This window comes from Hirundo rustica, chromosome 7 (assembly GCF_015227805.2).
Source record: "Hirundo rustica isolate bHirRus1 chromosome 7, bHirRus1.pri.v3, whole genome shotgun sequence".
NCBI classification, from domain to species: Eukaryota; Metazoa; Chordata; class Aves; order Passeriformes; family Hirundinidae; genus Hirundo; species Hirundo rustica.
The window spans coordinates 32,063,746-32,085,748 of NC_053456.1; the positions used below are offsets into that span (position 1 = coordinate 32,063,746).

The window sequence follows — 22,003 nt, forward strand, 5'->3', positions numbered from 1 at the left end:
GCCCCACTGCTGAGAAGCAGAGATTTTGCTGGGCTTTATTTTCCTGACTATGCATACACAAAGTCCTGGGAAAGGGACTATGAAATTGAAAATGAAATTTTCCAGTTTCCACACCTGTGAGATGTAAGAGAGATAAAACAGAAATCAAAATCTCCTGGCGTTTCCTCAGCTATGTGGTTTCCTCCAGGCACGTTAAGTGGTGAGATCAGTAAGTGGAACACACAACACAGCTGGTGTCACAGGCACGGGCACCAGTTGGCTTCTGACATGCCCATTCCTGCCCTACATCCATTTCCTTGGTCATCCATATGGGCTATTTCTCCGGTTAGAGCCTAGCTGAAAAGATCACTTGGAAGCAAAGTTGTAGCATCATCAATTACTGTTCATATATTTAAATGCTAGATGAATTAAAATTACTTTGACACTGGAGAGGAGGAAGAGAAAACAATTGAGGTCTCAATTAGGTAGGGAGGCAAAGCCTTTCAAATGCTGTGGGTATTTTTGAGTGGTTTTGATGCTGTCTTCAAGCATGTTCAAAATGGGGGATAAATGGGACAGTCAGGGAGAATTACCGAAGTGTAACTTGCTGTTTGCTTGGTCTGAAGTGCCTGAGCAGGGCAGGGCTGGGCTGCTGTGCCGGTACAGTGGTTCCTTAGTGCTTCAGACAGAGTACACACGTCTGGCACCGCCCATTGTGTGTGTAGCACATCTGGCCAGCTGTTCCAGGTGTGCAAATTGCATCTCCTACTGCAGCTGGGGTTCTGGATGTGTGGAAACTCTTTACAAGTTTCTAGAGCTAGAGAGTCATTTAATGAGTAAAAATGTGGCGAGTGGAAAAGGACGATATAAAGGTAATTCTTGGTGTAGTTCTTTTGTACCTACTGGTTTGGGCACGGATTTGGGTTGGCTTTGCAGTTAGTGGAAAGGACGTACTTCCACTGTCCTGGCCTTGTTTGTGGTTGAGACTGTGATGGAATACTTTTTTAATGTTTACTGGGATTGGAGCACCCTCTGGTAAGACTTCAAATCTGGGGCTGCAAGCGAGTGTGCCTGGCAAGTCCACAGGGAGCAATGTTCTCTTAGCAGGATGAATATTAATGCTGAAAATTTGCAAGCAGGGCAAGATGATAAACTTGTTATTTTGCCTCTTTAAACATCTGCAATTTCAGGAAAATATCGCTGGAAAAAGGCAGACTTAGTGATATAACTTGGTATAAGATTTTAATTCATTAGCTTTATGTTAATGAAAGTCTAATTGAACTTCTGTTGGATTGTTCCATGAGGAAGTAGGTGGTTTTTTTTGGTTTTTTTTGTATAGCAGAGGCTCAAGACAGTGAAATCTCTGATTTAACAGAATCATTGACAAATTACAATTTGAACAGAAATTCAGCCTTTCAGTTGGCTGCCCATGGCCTTGAGGAGAACACTGAGTCGTTGATCTGGAGGAAGGTGCAGTACAGAAGGGTTGTAGTACAGAAGACTTGTTAAATACAGAACAGTGAAGTGGGTGAAGAGCATGGCTGAATTCTAAAACAGTGTCAGAAAGGAATATAAGAGAGAGTGAGAATGTTACTGCTGGATTTCCTCAGTGAGCTCTTTTACAACCAGTTTTATCTGGTTTTCATTACTGACCTTAAACCATAAAACCAGTTTATGCTAATCAAAATGTCCATTTAAAGTCCAGAGAGAATAATCACTGTAGAACTGGATTCAGATATGTGTAGGGAAAATCTGAATGATCTGGATGGGAAGAGCATGAAGAAGAGAAACTCAGAAGTACCGAGTGTTGGGTCGTAAACCCAGTCAGGGGTAACATGGGGCGTGTCTAAGGTTCTCATCAGCTGGAGGTGGCTGAGGAGGGCAGAGTAAAGATAATTTGTGTAGGAGCTGTGGCAAATAGTAGCTGGAATGGGATGTAAAAGTCCCTGTGTTTTCCATGAAGGAGATCAGACTTTCAGTACAGAGAAAACCATATCATTGCCCTGTGACTATTAGTGGTCATTAAGAATTAATTTTCAAAACACAGGAATATTCAGTTCAACTTTGTTTATCAGCAAGTAACAAAGTTAATGCATCCAATATATTTATATATTGCTTAAGCTGTTTGTCTTAATTATTCATTAAAAGATTTTAGGCTTTCTGAGTATGTTTTTCCTGCAGGTGCAATGTTGCTATAATGAATTACCATTTGAATGAATATTTATAATACAACTGTGCCCTCAGTGCTGCAACATATTATATTAGTCATGCTGATTCTCAGAGCTTCTATGTGTATTTTACTAATATACAATGGCGTTATACTTTGTCTTACATTAACAGTTCAAGATAAATGAAGCTGTTTATTCTTTGATGGGAAAACAATCCTCCCCTCTTGTGATTCAGAGGTATTAAGGGTGCAGTCTTCTAGACTAATAAATGGAAATAACCCTTTTTTATGCTGTTCTGAATTGATAGTCAATATTTCAGTATTTCACTTTGTATTGCACGTGCTGCTTGCAGCAGGATCCAGTGCACAGTGGATTAAGTGGTGCTTCCAGGATTGCCCTCAGCTGCCTTCCAGCCTGTTGCACATGCTGGAAATATTCAGGTAGATTTCTGCCCCATTTTTGGTAGGCTTAAGGGCTTAATTATCTGAGGAACTGTAGAGGCCCAACTTTTCTCTGTGTGGCACAACTAATGCCCATATTTGTAAATGTGTGCACAGAAATTAGGACATGATGGAGAAGAGCCATTGTGACCAAAAAAAAAATACCCCAAGAGGATGAGAGCACTTGGATGAGGGACATTGCTTTTGTTTCATCTTAAAGGGCTCTTTTCAGGTGACAGTGGTTGCCTGTGACACACTGTGCTGTCAGAACCAGCCTGTGGCTGAGCTTTATAACCAAAACCTTGAGTATCTCTCTGTGAGAGCACAATTTATGTCTAAGGAGTCAGGCAGGAAGGTTTCTTTTTAAAATGCATTTGTTATATTTTATCTCTACTTGCTTTATTTTTCTTGTACTTTGTTACCTGTGTTCAAGACTGAGCTGCATGATTCCAAAATTCTGCATTCCCTTCTGTGGGGGGCCCACAGAATGCCCTGAGTCATTTAAGAATTTATATTTTTCTTAATTCTGCAATAAGATTTCTTAGATTCAAAAAATAATAATAAATAATAATAAAAAGAAAATAAAAATGCTACCAAGGAAAGAACTGAAAGCTAATCAATGGTGTGTTTACCTGTGTAATCTACAAGATTCAGTGTATTTGAAATGCTTCACTGTCATAGGTAGAACCACAGATAAACCATTTCAGATGCTGGAAGGATAATTTCCCAGCTGCATTTTGTACTCCTTTAAAAAATAAAAGTATCACAATCACCATGTGGTCTAGGTAATGTGATGCCTCCAAAAATAAAAGCTCACAGTTAGTAATTTCCTGTATTGAAATTTGAAACTAAAGATGAAAAACAGAATAAATATACTGCATGTAACTACCTGTCTCTGTCCGAAGGTAAATTATTAGAAAAGATAAAATAAAGCAGTTAAATTTTATAAAAGCAGATGGCTTGAGATTAGGGCACAAATGATAATCTCGAGTCAAGGAAGATGTAGTCTGTAGCAACATTTAGAAAGATCATCTTTATATTTGGATTCTCAGCATTAAAGGTACCCACATACTTTTGGATCAAAATCATAATCCCGTCAATAGACTGGTTCTAAAACATTTATTTTTGTGTTCTGTCCTTGTAAGCAAAGAGTATGAGGATGAGAAACACGAGGGTATCAGTGTGGGTGCCCAAGTGTCTGTCTGCATTTTATCTCATTACTTGGTGATCCCATGTAGCTGCACTGAATGATGGCTCTAAATGTTCACAATTAGCAACACAGGTGGAAGGAAATCTGCCATAAATAATCCCCTAACAATATCAGAGACTGTAATTTTCCAGCTATAAACAGAATTACTCCCATTTGCTGTGTGCTGTGATGAAGAGGAGCAGGAGACAAGCATTTAGTGGTTCAGATGTTGCCTCCCACTCACAGAGCACAGTGGGGATGATGGATCACCTCTGATGCCATTAGCTCTGCCTGAAGTAACAAGCTAATGCAAGGTAAATAAGAAGACCTGGGTTTGATCCAGAAATGCACCAAAAGGCATAAGGTAGCACTTAGGAATCTCTGCTGAAGGCTGCACTCCACAGAATGCGGGGATGGAGCGCCACATCCCCGAACATGCCTGTCAGACGTTCAGGTCTCTTTCTTTAAATAACCCAGAAATATCCTTACGTAATCAACAAAGCCCTCAAATGGAGTTGTAGCTTCCCAGAGAAGTGAAATCTTCATTTCTTCTTTGCTTCATTGTTGCTTCCCAGTGCTCCTGGCATTTCAGAAGCCATGGGGTCAGTAATCAGCGTGTATTATATCTAAATGGGATCTTTAGGGCCACCAGCTATTAACTCTGAAATACTTTCTTATTTTCTCAGCCTTTTGTATGAGCTTGGCACTACAGACCCCAGATCCTTCAAAGGCATCCTGTAAAATGCCTGTCTGCAATTGCTCCACTGAAGCTGGGGGCACTGATTATCCAGTAAGGGTGAATTCTTCCCCAGTGCTCAGAAGCCTTTAAGATTAAGTGGGTGACGTGTAAAAAGAAGTGTGGACTTGGGTCTACCTTCAGATTAATTTCTGGTAGAAGTTCAAGTATCCAGTTCAGAAACATGCCCTGGTCTAGATGCTTTTAAAACACAAAAGAAACTTGATTCCTCATGAGACACATTTTTACATTTTGTTGGTTTTTGACACATCTGTGTCAAAACTACATCTTTTGAAATATCTGTGTTTTATTTCAGACTGTTCTCATGTTCTTCCTTGTTTTGTGTCTTAGCTGCTTTGCTTCATTGTGGGTTTTTCCCATTACATTTAAGCTGGAATATTTTTACTGTACAACTTCCCCATGTCATTTTTTACCAAATTATTGTTACATTTATTTCTTCTTTCATTCTTTTTTCTTGACTGGTATTTTTTTTCCTCTGCTTTTTTCCTTGTGCTTTGACACTGATCTTTTTTTTCTTGCCCTCTCCTCCTCCTTTCCCTCACATCGATTTCTGTCTTCCTTCTTCTATTGCCCTTTGTGCAATGTATCAGATACACATGGGTGCATGTGCTCCTGTTGCTTGTCCCATTTTATCTGCTAGATAATCAGAGAGTAATTAACAAGATGCCAAAGAGCCTGGCAATTCAAAGAACAAAAGCATGAACAGACCATTAAACAAAACCTCTTGCAATAATTTGCAAGATAAATAAGATGTCTTTGTTTATTTGAGTCTAAAAATTTCAAAAAAACACTTGCCAAAGAAGAGTATTTGTGATAGTAAAATATTTCTGAAATGAAACTTACTTCTCCTCCGTAACTTCTACTGTAGACACCTCCCAAGGAAAACCAGCAATTCCATTGATTAAGCATTGCCATCTAATTAATTTTTCTCCTTTCCTGTGCTCAGTTTTGTCCTCTTCAGAGTGGCACTTCTTTCTTCATAATGCTGCTCTAAGCATTTCTGAAAGATGCAGAAGAGTTATAAATAACAATCCATAAACCTTTCACCAGGGAGTCTAAGCATACATCATAAACAGCATGGTAATTCAGCTTTCAGGGAAGATACTAAATTGTGTAATCATTATTAAAGACTGTGCACTCAATAAGTAAATGGCTTCAAGTTTATGGGAGGAAATATCTCATGAAGATGTGGGTAGAGCTCTCCTCTCGGTAGGGAACTCAAGCATATGCACAAAGCACATGCTTTTATTTTTTATCTCTATATCTTTCCTAACTAAATGTCAAATCACAGAGGTACGGCTTGCTTTTAAGATTAGGACTAAAATAGGCTACAGTGTGTACTTTTATGCTGTTATAACAAGGAGATTCAAAATCAGTTGTAAAGTTAATTTTAATGCTGTAGTATTCAAACACAGCTGGTGTTCCTGTACTCAGCCATTTCGATGAATGGATTTCACTCTTCTTCAGTAATAAGCCTTTTAATGTGCTGGGATTTTAGAGTTGGGGAAGCAAATAGAAAGAAAATCAATTTATATTAGCATTTCAGGCTTTTCTGAAGTCTCTTTTGGCACACCAGACAACTCCTACCGATCCTGTACTAACAGCAATCCTGTGGAATGGGATTTCCTGAGTCTCCCTCAAGGTCCCCGAGTCCCCGGCGTGGCTGGTGAGGAAGTGACTGTATGGATTTACACACAGCAAGGGGCTGCTGCTCCACATTGCTCCTTCCATTTGTGCAGCTGCACTCTCCTCCTTTCTCTCCCTTTGTTTTCCAGCTCTCGGGCATGTTGCTTTTGGTTTTCATGCTGCTGCTTTCAGTTCTTTGTGTTGGCTCACATGGAACGTGTGGGCAGCCTTCTGAAGTCCATCTGAGCTGGGGCCAAGCTCCCTGATATCCCGCTGGAGTTTGTATCACCCCATACAGCACTTTCTTTGCGTGCTGCTTTCATTCAGACTAACAAACTGCCTTCGTGGAGTGAGAGGAAGGGAAAAGTCCTGAGCAAAAGCAAAAGAAAATTAATAAGAAAATTAATAAACAAAACAAATTAATTAATGGGAATTAGTCATCAAACATGACTATGATGTTTCTCAAATAGTTAGAGGAAGGTGACAAAGGTTAAACATATGATCCAGACTTTTACATCACTATATTTAGATTGTGCCTTCTGTCACGGTGCTTTTTGTCCATCAGTCATTCCAGGTATTTTGGCTGCTTTGTTGGGGTTTTATTTTTGTGAGTTTGTTGTTTTGTTTTTGTTGGTTATTAGTACGATGCATGTAAAATTACCAATTCCTGCAAAAGGGGACACACAGAGAAATTAAAAACTGTGACTCTTAATCAGCTGGATATGAGAGAACAGGTCTCGGAGGCCAGGATGCTTTGGGCCTTTTTCACAGCTTTCCTGCTTGTGGGAAGGTGGGAGCAGTGGTTTGCATGATACAGCTTTTTTCTCCTTCCCCACCACTTCTGTGATGCTCACTTATCACTGGAATGAGCCTTTCTCTTCCAGCCCTCTGCCCTCCCTTGCTGACACAACCAGCTGTCTGTAATTCCCATGCCAATAGCATATGCTGGTTTTTTTTGTGGTTAAGTGTGCCCTAGAATTAAGGTGATAAAGTCCAACTCACTTTCCTGGGGTAGTGATGGGCAGGGGCATTCTTGAACCTGCTTTGACCACCTCAGTAAACAACACCACAGCACATTTTGGGGCATTATTAAATTTAGTGCTGCCAGGCTGAAACAACTGCCAGAGATAAGTGAAATGAGCAGGAGTGGGTTTGGGTTGATAAGGACTGAGATACCTTGAAAAAGTTGGGATGGAGTTAAAAATACTAACTGCAACAGGCACGACTAAATGAATAGAATAGAATAGAATAGAATAGAATAGAATAGAATAGAATAGAATAGAATAGAATAGAATAGAATAGAATAGAATAGAATAGAATAGGATGAAAAGGAGCATACAAATCAGAACTGGAAATGTGGCTGTAGTCAAGCATAAAGCAATCTTCTCTTGAAGATTGTGGTTGTGTTTATCACAAGGTATGGCTAAAGACCTGGTTGCTTTTCTGATAATGTAAAATCATTTCAGTGTTTTCAGTATACTTAAAATGTTAGGCAATTCACTGTCTTTGTTTAAGAATGTAAGAGAATAATTTGCTGTAAGCAGTATTAATTTTTGCTCAGTTCATCTGTCTTCAGGTAGCTGCTTTCCATGATCAATCTGCCACCTTGCTCAGTGTTTCAACAGACAGGTTTGTTTGTCAGGTGTTACAGCCAAAGCAAATCTGTGCTTTAGAACATATACCACTGTCGGGCTTGCTGTGGGTAACTTTGTGTTAACACTGTGCTTTCCACATGCTGTCCTTTTCCAGCTCTGGCGTGTTCTCTGTGTCTGCAGCCCTCACAGCAACAGGACAGGTACAGTGCTGCCTGTCCTGCCGATCCAGTCGCTGTGCTTGGTGCAGCACTTCTGCGCTGTGGATCTGGTGTATCTCCATTTTTATGGTAGCATTGGCTGCACCTGACAGAAAGGAGAGAGAATGCTGATGCTTGCTATCTCTCCAGTTTGTCTGTTCACACTGCACTGCAGTATTTTAAGTGATTGATCCATGCAGAACACGGTTGATAGGCTGCAGCCAGTTCACTTATGTTTCCTCATGGGTTTGATTGGCAAGGTAGGGAAGTCCTGGCTGCCCAGGGGCTAATAGAAAGATGCAAATGAATAAATTCAAATGTCCCTCTTCCTATGCTCTGTTACATTTTTCTCTTGCCCTCCCACCTTTGGAGTCTCACTCAGTGCATTAAAAAAGCAAACAAACCCAAACTGAATGCCTGAAAGGCACTAGGTTTCTGTGTGTGTGATAGAACACGTGCATGGATATTTTCTTTAATAATGACTTTAGGAAGCTGCATGTGCCTTGGGCTGTGTTTATCTTTCCCACCACCTGTTTAGTGGCAGAACAGTAAACAGAACATCTTTTTGGATTTGGGGCACATGAGCTGTGCACTGTTGCCACAGGGCATCCTGGGCTCATGGAACCACATCGAGGAGAATATGACCCTTGCCATGAACAACCCAACAACTAGTAACACAAGTCTCTGTCCCTGCTGGCATTCAGAAGCCAAGTAACCAGTAGGACTCAAGGCAGGAATAAGGAAATCTATTCATTGAGGGCAGAATTGTGATCCTATATATTTTGGAATGCAGTCCATAAGCCTAATTTTGCAGTATTTTATCATAAACAGTCTTGGGTAAACTAATTAATCTCTGCAAGGATGATTGGGAGGGCTCCTGAGATATATATGTATATATTCTTGCCACATGCTGTTGCCTGGAGATAATGTTCAGGGTCTGCCTTGCTGAACAGATACAGATGGGCATTTTAGGACATCAGCTTATGCCTGGCTTTGACTTTCTGGGAATTATTTATCATTGAAAGTAGAATACTGATGCAAGAGATATAGGCCTGACTTTTCTGGCTCTACTTTGTTTTCAAAACTATAAAACAACTTGAGGGAAATACAGTAAATATGTCTTTTTTCAGAAGTTTACATTGAAAGATAATTCTGTGTTTTCTGAAGCTGCATTCAGTCTGTTGTTGTATCTTTATCAAAATGCAGTAAAATTGACATTTAGCCATCTATGGATTAATTAGCTAAATGAGTAAAACTATATGGGCAGTATTGATTATTTACCTTTGCTATTTATTTCTGTGGTATTTAATAAAATCTGCAGCATAACGGCCTGTGATGAAATGAGCAGTATTGTTTTAAAGCTTTTCATCTTTCTTCTGACCATTGAGAGTCTGAACCTTTTCATTACTGTGTGATAGGATGTGTGTTCACATCAAAGACTGCAAGTAATCACGAGAGCTATAATTATCCTTGGTTTTTTCTGGATTTTTGTGGTTTGGGGGATTCTTGAATCAATTTAAGGGGAAATTATTTCCACTGTGTTGGATACATAGATTTGCAGCTGAATATTGGTGAGAAAAAAAAAAAAAAATCAAGAAGAACTTACTGTTGTTTGCCATCATTTTTATGTTTTGGTAACAGTAAGTGTCAGGTTCAAAACTTCACCCAGAGCACAGAGAAGGAAAAGGCAGTGAGGGTGCTTGATCTAAAAGCTGTAGAAACAACAAACATTGAACCAAACCCAGCATGACAACCCTTGCATGTTTCTGTCATCTAAGGTAATAACCCTCGCTTGCCTGGATCATGTTTAGCAAGTGTCTGGGGAGATAAAACCTGGAGTAGTCTTGGGTGGATGGGAAGGAAGCTCCCAGAGATTGAACATCAGGACACTCATGCTGGAGACAGAGGGAAAGTTTACAGCTAAAAAACCCCTGAAATTAACTGTAGTCAATATGAGAGTTGTTGCTTGCATTTTGGGCTTGAAAGAATGGTTCTGTACCCAGCAATCTGTTGTTTTTAACTACTCTGTTGAGCCTAATAGATTTTAATGCTCCTTTTAAACCTTGCGTCCTTAAACCTCTGAAGTTAAGCAACTTTAATGCTTTGCTATTAAAGGCAGTTTTACATAAAATATTTTGTACTTCTGTAACACAGAATTAAGGAATGCCTTGCAACTGAAAGGATTTGGAGACATGCAGGAAAGTATTTTGAAATGTAAAAATATCAGTAATTTCTTGCACTCACAGTTTTTTACACAGCTGTAAAATTGGGAAGAAGTAGAAGTGCGAGGTCATGAGCTCTCTGTCACGCAGAGCTGGTGACCGTGACTTGGGGAAAAAAATGCAGAATAATAATAATAATTAGCTTGTCACCTAATATGCTATATTTGAATTGTTCAAGATGGTAAGATGATTCATATACTCATTAAAATACATTTTATAAGCAGGTGAAAGGGCAAATGATTTCTGTAAATGGGAATTAATGCACAGAAAAAAGACTGATGTAGAGGAGAATTTAACTGTCTCCTATTCCTTGGAAAATTACTCTATAACTTGTGATAGTTCTTTTAAATCACTAAACTTTTTAAATAGTAGTAAAATATGATATTTCAATCTATTTTTTCTTGTTTTATTATTTACTGATATATCACCATTTGTCTTTGGGTATTTAAACCTTGAGTGGGGGCTGGTAAGGAGCCATAAGTATCTTTATGTGCCTTTTCTCTAAAGGATGACATATATTCTAACATAACCTGAATTTCCATGGGCATTAATAGCTGTGGTGTTGGAAGACTTGTGCTAGTCCAGTACTGTCCTACCTAGCAGGACTTTCTCTGCAGTGAATCTGCATAATTAAATACATGAGATCTGCCCAATAAGGGTAAGTGTAATGAGTTATCAGTCCTGTTAGCACCTATCACTGTTATTGTTACAGGGTACCTTTAGTGTTTTGTTCAATGAATAGATGCGGTCTTAGATCCTGGAAAAGTTATTATGACTTAGAAAAAAAAAAAAGAATTCAAGATCAGTGACTGCACTATTATTCTTTCTCCAAGTACTTCACTTAATTAACTTTAACCTGAGTTTCCAACACATATATTGCTCTGAAATTAAGTCTTTGCATTATTTTTGTGTATTGCAGATCTGGCATGATCCACACACCCCTCTTCACAGATCTCTCCAGATGTTGCTTTTCACTGCTTTGGAGAAACCACTGAACAACTCTGCACTCTCTTTTTGTTCAAGTTGTCCTGTCCTACTTCACAGGGTGCTCTGGAAGCTTATTTATGTGTGATGGAGCAGCAGGACCACAAGCCCTGCGGTAAATGGAGGCAGGCTGACTGGGCAGGACTGAGCATGTGGGAAAGCATCTGCTGCAGGTCAGTTATCTCTGTGTAGCCAATAAATATGGAAGCTGACACTCCACTGTGGTGAAATCTGTTGGGAAACATAGGATGGGCCAGGAGGAACAGAGCCTGAAGGGGGAAAAAAAGAAAAAGTCTTTAATGGGAAGGTTTGAAGGCTAAAGCTGCTCAAACCAAGTCACCCTGTCAATACACAGAACGGCATTTTGTGATCTGGGAGAGGAGCATTCCTTCTGCACTAAGAAAAGGCACATGGCAAAATATATTCTCAACTTAAGACAGGAGGAATGGAAAGAAAACATTAGCATACCACTTGATTATTGAAAGCAGTTGAAGAAGGGCACTGAAAGAGAAACACTATGCATGCTCTCAAAAAATATAAATACCCACAGAGGGTAGAAATAGAGGCCAGTTTTACTTCCTGTGGGAGAATGACTTTATTGGAGAATATCAGTATTATTAGAGAAGGTTATGTGGAGGATATTGATTAGGTGATTCAAGAGTAGCCAAAAATAAACTCTTGTCCCACGCCTTGAGGACAGAACTATGGTTTGCTTCAGAATATAGCACAAGGAGAATTAAAAAAGATAATGGACATATTTTAGTTTCTGTATTGCTGGAAAATAATAGAAAAAGAGACAGTTATTTATACTGAAGAAGCTTCCAAGACAAAACCAAAAATAACACCATAAATAAGAGCTACTAAAGGTTAGAACTGTAGCAATTCCTAGAACTGCTGTGTGGAAAATCCATATCAGGTCAGGTGAAATGGACACGTGACTCTACACCCCAAACCAACCCAGAAAGTCTTCAGCTGTACCCACAGATATATCACAATTTGCTGTGGTGCACTGAGAGAAATAGAAAGATATATTACATCCTGTAGCACTCATTTCAGAAAAAAGCATCCCTTTCTATATCCAGTAAAGAAGAAATGTGGCAATTGTGCAATCTCTTGAGAAACTGCTGCCTTGTTTGTAAGGCAAGCCTTCTATTATAGATACATGTCTAAAATAAGAAGGTACTGTGAAGAAAAAGAATGCAAAATGTATGAGGTTAAATTTGTTCTTGTCAAACACATGGCATGTAAGTAGAAACACGACAAGCAAGAGTACTGATGCTTCTGACTGTCCAGGAACTTCCCCTTAGGGCACAAACACAGCCCTGTGTCATATCTGGAGGGAATCCCTCTCGGGTTCCTGCAGGGAGCAGTGGTGAATGCCAGACTGTAGAACCTGACCATTTGTTTGCTCTCAGCCCTGTGTGTGCTGTGTTGACACCCTGTCCCAGGAGAAGGACAAAGGGGACAGCTGCTCCCCTGCCATGGTCTGGCTGTGCCACGTCTGGGCTTCACGGAGCCTTGGGCTGGGAGAGGGCAGAAATGTTAACTTGGAGAGAGCTGGACACAGCAGGAAGAAGATCAAGGCAGGAGAGCAGGAGACTTCAGAGAGGGTCAGAGGATGATGTTATGCTAGCCAGCCTCAGAAGTGAAGACACTCTGTCCCGTACATCCAGAGAAATGATTTCTCGGTCTGCTAAACTCAGGCAGTGTGAAAGTTACTGAAGTACAACAGAAAACCTGGGAAAAAGTCCTACCCTTCATAGGCACAGTGGGTGTAAGATCTTTGGTTTTGAACCGTGCTCTGTTTTCCCCGAGAGAAATAATTTTTCTCTGTGTGCAGTTACATGCTGTAGTTGGCTGTTTTTGTGCTCAATAAAATCCTTACTGTAGCAACTGCAAGCAGGAGTTGCCTCAAAGAGTGAGCTGGCAGGGAGTCACCCCCTTCCACAGCAAATGCATGGCTGAGGGTCAGCTACGGTCTTTCCCTCTGCTGCTGGGCTTGGAGTTTGCAAATACTAGCTTGGAAACCAACAGGGTTCATTACTTTGGATACTGTTGCAGAGTTCAAGTTTTACCTTACGTCTTTCTTTGGGAATCCAGAACTTTGCGAAATGGTGGCTTGAGGGTTATGTGCATGTCACTTCAGAAGATGGAATAGTTTAATATACGTATAATTTCCAGCTAGGATCTCAGCAAAAAGTCAAAACCTGACATGAGAAATGAAGACCTTGAATTCACTGATAACCTTTCTAATATTTGATGTCTAATTTGCTTTGTGAACCAAGATCATCAGAACCCTCAAAGCTGTCCAAGATTCACTTTTCCTCAGACAAATGATCTTGTTGCTCCAAATCATTAGCAGGCAGATGGCAGGTGATCAAGATTTCATTATCAAAACACCAGTTTTCTTTTGAGGTGAATAGATGACCATATGTTCCTAACACTGGACCTAGGGGAACCTACAACTCTGGCTTGGTTGATTACAAAATATAATAAGAACCTTCTCTTAATTAATATACATTAATTACATTTAATACATGTTAATAAAATTTTGCTAGCATTTTCAAAGATTTGAGGAAAAACTAAATATCAAGTGGATCTTATCTTAAAGGTGATAATTTTGGGATGTCTAAGGAAAACACTGTTGTTTCTGAGTTTTTCCTGTTAAACTTAGATTCCTCTTTTCTACAACAGAGGTAGGATACAAAATATGAAAAAGGTGCTGAATTTTTCATCTGTAAGAGCGCTGGATATTTCAGTTCTGAATTTTGAAACCTTTCCTTACTTTGTAAGAAACTTTAATTTCCTTGTCAGTAAGTTCTCTCTGATAGTGCAATGACTGATTCTAATTTAAATAGTCAAAGTACAAATTTCTGCAGCTTACAGGTGTGTGGCAGAGTTTGGTCTTTGGAAGTTTGGGAAATGGAAATGTGTTTCTTATTTGATTTCTTTTTTAAAGAACTGAAGAATAAGTAATTAAATCCACCTGTGGTAATTATGCCTTTGAAACAAACTGTGGGTAAATCTAACTAGGGAGGAAAAGAAGTCAGTGGTATTGCTTCCCATGAGTTTTGTGACCTTCAGCAGCTGTGCCGAGGAAATGAGCATTCCCTCTGCTGACCAGACAAGAAAGTCTCAGCCATTATAAATTCTGTTACGCAGCAACCACTTAGATAATCAATATGCATATGCAGATGGGTCATAATTTTGCATCTCTTGAGTGGTAGGAGTGTCACTGGGTGCCTGGCAGGGAGTTGGAGTTAAGGAATTAAGACAGAAAACGTCTGTAGAAAATTCATTATCTCTGATTCTCTCATACTAATGAAGTGAAGTTACCAGGCAATAATTGCTGAACAGAAGAAAATGGAAAGAAATTTCAATAGCATTTGTATTTTAAAATTGAAAATGTTATTGGGTTGATTAAAAAGTTGTTTAGTTTCCCTGTTATCTAATCCTTTAAATTTGTATTAGATTTTCTTGTGGTTTTGTGCTTCTCAATGTTTTTATTACTTCCAATGAAAGTTTTCACCTCTTTTAGTATATATAAATTAGGTTAAAAACCTCTCCAAATACTACACCAAATAACCAAATCCCCCAGATATTTCTGAACTAGTGACCAAAAGTCTATGCACAAGAGCAGTGCAATTTGTGCTACCCATCTATGAGCTGGACTAGTGAAAATGTAGTAATAACAACTTACATGGTTTAGCACAAGATGCATCTGCTGCTGGCTCTACAAATCAATGTAAGATGGAAACCTTGCATCAAGAATTACTTAGAAACCTGAAATAAAATCATGTTTCTGTAGTCAGCCATTTAACTGACTTTATAATGGCTTCCATATGTGCAGGAGGTTAGGACTTGACAGCAAGTAATAGTTTTATGATTGTCTTGGTGATGGAACCAGGGTTTGTGTACCAAAATTCATTACAGCTACGGTATTTTAAAAACTTGATGGTATGAAAAGCTTTCTCTTATGGAACATTTGAAATTCCCATGTATGCCTTCTGAAAAAAAAAACCCAACTACTTTATGGATCAAATAAATATTATTGGCAAAATAACAAGTTCTTTATTTTGATCAATGTTCTTTGACATAAATCCTAAATCAATGGTTCAGAGCAAAATGAGAAAATAACGTAAGTCAGGTTTGCTAAGTCACCTTGCTTAGTCCATCTGTGTGATGCTGATAAAGTGGATGTGACTGTTAATTTTTCATTTGTGATTTTCTCATTTTCAACGTTCGCAGAGCTTTATTGGTGATTTCTGCCTCGGGCAGTGCCTGGGAAATGGAACTTCAGTGGGATGCAGAAAACATGCCAGGCTGGTTTTGCCTTCCTTCTGCAGAGTTATTCTCTACCATGTGACACATGTAGAACAACTGGGTTCATTTTACATTGTGCGCAGCAGTTAGATTCCAAACACAGTGTGCTTTCTGTAAGAAAAGAATAGTATTTATTAATCTTTTGCTAAGGTTGGCTGTAGCTTGCAGACAGAGGACCATGGATGTCTCCCAATCTACCTTGTTGGTAGGTATTTTGCAGCGTTTAGCAGTGAATCTTTGCTCACCAAAATTTGCCTGCACTGCCAGTGTTGCAATGAAGAGGAGCGGTGTCTGTGTTTCCTCGAGGTTGATTTCAAGTAACTCACACCTGATATGGGAGATGTGTTGGTTTCAAGCACTGTTTGCAGCCCTGTGTCACATCAATCCATGGTGCATCCCCAGCTGGAGGTGATCCTGGTTCTCCCTACAATGGCTTGTTGCACTCTCTGGCTCTGTCTTCTGTGCACTGTAAAAGGAACAGAACTGGCTGAGCTCAGCAGAGAGAGAGAAACAAGGGACAATTTTCTTTTCAAATGATTCATTAGTAGTTGTTTCCCCGTGTAAATGTCTCAGAGTGTCTTGACAGCAGAACTGACAAGCAGCTTACATGCAAAAGTGAGATTGTCATCGGCTTTGCCAGGTGGAGTGAGCAAAAAATGACAGCCCCCTCAGCTGCGAGCACCAGATATTGGTATTCAGTAGAAAATTAGTTTAAAAATGCAGATGAAATTCTGCCTTTGCCAGCTTTAAAATAAATCATATTCAGTATTAACTCACAAGAGACAGAAATAATTCATTTGAAATCTATTTTGAATTTCTGTGTAGAACTTCATACGTTTTCTTATCAAAGGTTGCCTTGCTGTCTAATAAGTCAGCTAATTTTGAAATAAAGGCTGAGCTTCAGGTGAATTACAATGATCAAGGGCTTTAGAGTGCTTTAAGGCTTTAGTGAGCAATAAGATTGTAGCAGAAAGCTTGGGTAATACTCTGGAATTCAGGAAGCTGGCAATTTCAGTGACACATTAGATAGTGCTAGCACAGCATGTGAAGTACACGATGTGTGTTAGGAGCGCTGTCCTCGTACTTGAGACCGTGGCAATCTGGGGGCAGTTCTGTTTGGATTTCTACAAATGAAAATCTTATATCTCTGTCTGATAAGCATAGTAATGTTTTGTTGACGATCCTAGTTTGCTAGTTTTTCTAGATTAAATCTAAATTTTATTCTGATCAGTTTTACCCAAGTTGTGGTAGAGCTCTAAATATTTTTCTTAGGTCCTGTTTTTATAAGAGGTTCAAATTTTCCAGTTTTTCTAAATATGTGAAATGGAAGCATGAAGCAATTGTATTGAGGCAACCTGGCTTAGAGATTGTAATAATTTCTCAAAAGACTGATGAACTAGAAAAGCCAAATGCTCCCTGTGAGTGGAGTCGTCACTAGGTGTCACTGGGAATTTGACACAGAGCAACAGGAAGTGCCAGAGAGAACAGAGACAGACATTTTTCCGTTTACTGGAACAATAGTCTAATTATATGGAAATCATAGAGGAAAAACTGTTGTTTGGGTTTCCCTGAAATTTTTGGAGCAAGAGATAGGGATCAAGCTAAGTAATTTTCTATAAGTTCCTTAAACCCCACACAAAATAAATATAACAAATCAGGCACATGGTTCATATCTGTCAAGATTCCTTTGCGTCCTTTTGGTCATGCATTGAGCATAAAGATTTCTCAGTATTTCTTCACTTACTAGGCAAAAAAATGGGCTGCTTCTTTTCAAAAAAACACCTTAATTTCAGGCAGGCGTCTGTACTTTCAAATACAAAGTTTTCAATTCCTTTAAATCAGATACTACTGATAAACTGCACTGACGAGTGTTTCTTTGCTTCTGGTATCTCACAGTTTGGCCACCAGAGAATCTGTTTATTCTGGGAGTTTTTTTAATGTAATTTGGCATTTCCTACATAAATATAGAAAATATTTAGATCAAAACCCATACTTTCTTTTTTACTATAATGCTGATGTAGAATTTGATTTTTTAGATTGTCATATTCTGTATGTTAGGGATACTTCTAAATATGACTTTATAATTAAGGAATAGATTACCAGCTGGGATAAATCTACCTATGAAGCTACTAGGGATGTGAATATTATATACTGGAAGAGTTTGCAACTTTACTTGATTAAACAAGTGCTCATCACATCTGCATGGGCTCAAATTATGAGATAATGCTCCCTAAAGGAATTACTCAAATTGGGAGACTTAGCACAATTTCAAATCATCCTAGAACTGAAGAACTTAGGGACTAATACCCTGGATGTAATTAGTATGATCATAAATTAAAATAGTCTAGCTCTTCAGATGTAAAATTTGGGCAAAAGTATTAGTGAAAATGCATATTCAAGGGGTGCAATAATCCTTATCCTTGTGTACAGCCTGGATGTAACATGACCAAAAGAAATGAATGGGCATCACTCCTTAAGGTCTCCTCGTGAGTTCTAATTTTATGGTCTAGGGACTTGGAGGAAGAAGTGGAAGAAGATTTTTAGTGGACTATTGGAGAAATTTTAAGTTATGTTTTGGTTTTGAAAGTTTCTTTTGGCAATGATATTTTCAAATACTCTGTTAAATATTTGAAACAAGTAAATAATTTAAATGATCAGCAACTCAGAAGAAACTAAATTTTCTTGCAGAATTTGGTTGTGGTTTTCTTGCAGAGAATCTTTACTTTTTGGAAAGCGAAAGGGTTAAAAGGGGCTCAAGTGTTTTAGTCATTTCAATATCCTTGACAGCTTTTAAATATGCCTTTTTTTCTTTTTAATAGTACGGATTTTTTTTCTTCTTGCTGTAAAATCAATAACATAAATCTGAAATACATTAACAGTATCAATTTAATGATGAAATTAATAAAGCATTCTAAATTGAAATGCAAATATGTAAAAAATGTGAAGGAAATGCAGTTTTTTTGTGTTCTCGGTAAAAAAACCCAAACAAACAACAAAATGCATTGTTGGGTTGGTAAGAGTGCTTGGCTGCAGCCATGGATTTTAGAGTCTAAAATTGCTGAAAACTGACCAAATAGATTTGAATTCTTTATTAATATTAAACTTCTTATTTTAGCTGGATTTTCTGCTCCCTGAAGTGTATGTTTTCTTTGTGTTTTCCATAGCTTTCATATGGCACACTTTGTGAAAATTATCTTGAAACTGGGTATCTTCTGTGTGGATAAGGTAAAATTGCTATAGGTAGGAGTGTATTTTGATTGCTGGTGTCCATTAGCACCTCCAAAAATATCATGTAATGGATCCTGCAAGAACACAGGACCAACAAAGAAAATAAAACCCAGTGCAATGTTTATAATCTAATTTCTGAAAAGCAACCCTAAACTTTTCAACCCATGTACTGCAGCTTTCCTTGTATTATATATAAGGTGGTGAAATCTGCTTTCTAGGGTTTCCCAGCTGATGATTGTTATTCACACACACCACTTTCATTTCTTTAATTCAAAACTGACACTGATCAGATATCGAAATGTTGGAAATGAGTCTTTTTATGTAATACTTCAGTATGAAGGATTTAAATATACCTTAGCAAAGATTCCTGAAGTGTAACACTACCTGTTAGGTCTTTTTTGCAGCCATTTTTTAGTATCTTAAATGGTGTTTTGTACCTCTGATTTTATTAATTTTTTAATTATTATTTTCAAGAAACCTTTGCTGCTGTAAAGGAAATGACAGCTGCTTCTGCCCATGTCCTGCAGAAATTGGGGTGTACTTGGTGAGATGTACTCCAAGTGCTTAATGCAGAATATCTGTGTCTTTCAGATGCAGGGCGCTCCAGTGCCACAGCTGAGTGGCTGCAAGGGGAACCTTTCCATGGCCGTGGGATACCTGGGATGTGGGAGTGAGTTCACCTGAGCGTGGGTCATCTTCCCACTGTGGCAGTGCCTGTGATGCCTTGGGAAGGCTGACCTGAAACAGACTGGACAGAGCTAAGAGAATAAAGTAGATATTTACTGAAAGGCCTTTAGGGTACACCTTGGACAGGACAAGAGCCTGGCCAGGGCCACACCCAAGGTGGACTCAAAATAGTCACAAAATGGAAGACTGGTCACAAGATCTTACACTTTTATATGTTTTGGTCCATTTGCATATTGTGGTTTAATTGTTCAATTACAGCTTCAGGTTGTGCGGGCTCATCTTTTTTGTTTCTCTCTTCAGTCCACCGTTGTTTGTGGTTTGGGGCCTAAAAACTTGTAACAATTGTCCTTGGTGTTCAGCAGGAAAAGGATTTGTTTTGTCTACCTGCTCTGGGAAGAAAGCTCACTAATACTTAATATGAGGCTCAGAACTACACACTTAGGCAGCACAGAATCTGAAAAACATGAAACTAAAACTTAAGGCAACACCTGCTGCCAAGGACAGGGCTGGAACCCTCTTCAGGGACAGCTGCCATGGCTGTGCTCCTCCTGCTCTGCTGCGGCTTCAAGAGAGAGGGGTTATGAAAGCAAACCCCAGTAGGAAAAGAGACAGCAGAGCTGCTGTTGTGCATTTCCTCCCTTCTGTCTCTTGTTTTGCTCATTCTCTGTTGCTTTATTTGGCACATGCAGCGCTGAAGCACATGGAGTACATTATCAGGCCAGGCATGATTGCACCAGGTACTGGTGTGGGAATAGCAGTTGCTGTTGCAAACGTCGAACATCTGTTCCTGGCCCTTCCAGGGATGGAGCATCCCAGATGTGTACCACGATAATTTGCTCTGCTGCTATTGTTTCTTACCATCTGAACACAGGGGTAGGGTTCTATTTTCCTTTTACAGTTTCAAAGACAGTCAATATTTTAGAACATTATCGAGAGCTACTGTGATCTTTTTTGCAAGTGGCAATATTTTTTCCATTGGGTTTCTGAGAATCAGTTGGCATAGTTGTAACAGAGTTGGTTACTTTTGGATGAACTGAAGCACTACAATCAATAGTGTCTTCTCACTATGAACCATTGAGGCTGCATTTTCCAAGCCACATGTGAGACTTGGGTGCATGTATATAATTCCAGGTTACGGGCGGTGCTGTGGCAGAAATTGCGCTCGAGAGTGCTTTGCCTACTCCTTCATGTAAAAATTGTGTTAATTTGTGCACATTGTTTAAAACTGACACTCTTTTCTCCAGCTATGCTCTCACACCCAAGGTCGTTACCTCAAAAAATTACTAGATGGAGCCTTTAGGTGCTGTGCATAGCTGTTGAAGTCAGTCAAGCTACCCAGGAGTGGAATTTTATCCTAAACATGAAAGTGGACGCATCTTCCTCCTTGCGTTTTACATTTTCTTCCTCCCCAGAGCGTTGTTGTCAGGTACTCACAGGGACAGTAACAGCACCAGGTAGCAACATCTGCACTGAATTTGGGAAAACAGGTTTTAGCAATGACCCTTGTGGCTATGAACCAATGTTTCAGGGCAATTCAAGAGGGAATTTGGCCTGGGTAGAAGGAGACCCAGAGAGCGCAGCGTCCAGCCTGAATTTGGAATCTCTTGGTGATTTCTTTCAGGAACCCTGTGTGTCTCTGATAGTGGCACTGGAATTTGCTGGGAAATTGGGTGCTCTTCACCCTCTTCCATAGTGCTCTTCTAAGGTGATCTTCCAGGGCAAGCAGTCTAGGCCAAATCCAGTGGTTTATGTTAATATAAGTGGAATAAATATATTCTTTAAGTGAATGAGAAAAAGAACCTGGTTTATCATTCTAAGTTCTGTTTCCATCTCTTTCTTATGGGATCCACATGTCTGCCTGAAACAAACATGAATAATGAGAGATCATCTTCTGGTCTCATTTTGGACTGTCAAAGGTCATCCATAGTGAAAAACACAAAAGTCTTGCTGAGCATGAAGTAAAAACTGAGTATCTAGAGAAAGAATTTAGGTTCATACATTTGTTATTAAAAGTTGGATTTAGTTTTCCTTTTCTTCTGTTTGTTTTGTTTTCTGTAAGGTGTTTGGAAAGTGTTATCCATGATAAATAAAATATTAACATTCTCTTTTTATCCTCTTTGTTGAAATATTTATAGGTAATCTTACCCTTAGTGAATTTCAATTAAAATTTAATTATCTTTGTGCAACCAAGGCAACCATATTGATTAACATAGCAGGCTGGCATCTTAGTGTTTCGCTGTAATAAAATCAGTATCTTTACAGCAATCCACTTAGTATTGTATGTATTTTGCTATTTATTAAATTGCAAATTTGAGCCTTGTTTAAGTGACAGTGCAGAGCTGTTAAAATGAGCAGCAATCTGATGGTAACACTGCTGCTCTCTGACAATTCCAGAAGAAATCTGAAGCAATTTAGCCACTGTAATTCTCTTGGCCTTGGAGCCTTGGACCCTGGGGTTCTTTGTGGTATGCCTGTAGATTGTGGAGTATGAGACATTAAAATAATTGCAGTGGTTGTTGAAACAAGCTCTAAATTGGATCCAAGAAATGTGCCATAAGCCTGCTCCATGTGAAGCAATGCTGGCTCAGCTTTTGGTGCTGTAGCTGGT

The 22,003-nt window shown here is 39.1% G+C and overlaps 1 protein-coding gene across 1 annotated transcript; it reads left to right on the plus strand.

Annotated features, from left to right (window-relative positions):
* Nucleotides 1-538: 538 nt before the first annotated feature.
* LOC120755461 (uncharacterized) lies at nucleotides 539-21,499 on the plus strand. Its single transcript, XM_040070408.2, has 5 exons — nucleotides 539-851; nucleotides 4,463-4,566; nucleotides 11,218-11,330; nucleotides 18,645-18,705; nucleotides 19,300-21,499. The coding sequence occupies exons 1-5, from the start codon at nucleotides 539-541 to the stop codon at nucleotides 19,390-19,392; spliced, it is 684 nt and encodes a 227-aa protein (XP_039926342.1). The 3' UTR covers nucleotides 19,393-21,499.
* The last annotated feature ends 504 nt before the right edge of the window (nucleotides 21,500-22,003 follow it).

What these genes read in the sequence shown, in the direction of transcription:
- LOC120755461 (XM_040070408.2), top strand. Translation starts at nt 539, where the DNA reads ATGGGGGATAAATGGGACAGTCAGGGAGAATTACCGAAGTGTAACTTG. An exon ending in CTGGGGGCACTGATTATCCA is followed by an intron (nt 4,567 to 11,217) that starts GTAAGGGTGAAT and finishes CCTACTTCACAG; the next exon opens with GGTGCTCTGGAAGCTTATTT. An exon ending in TGGGAAAGCATCTGCTGCAG is followed by an intron (nt 11,331 to 18,644) that starts GTCAGTTATCTC and finishes TGTTTTCCATAG; the next exon opens with CTTTCATATGGCACACTTTG.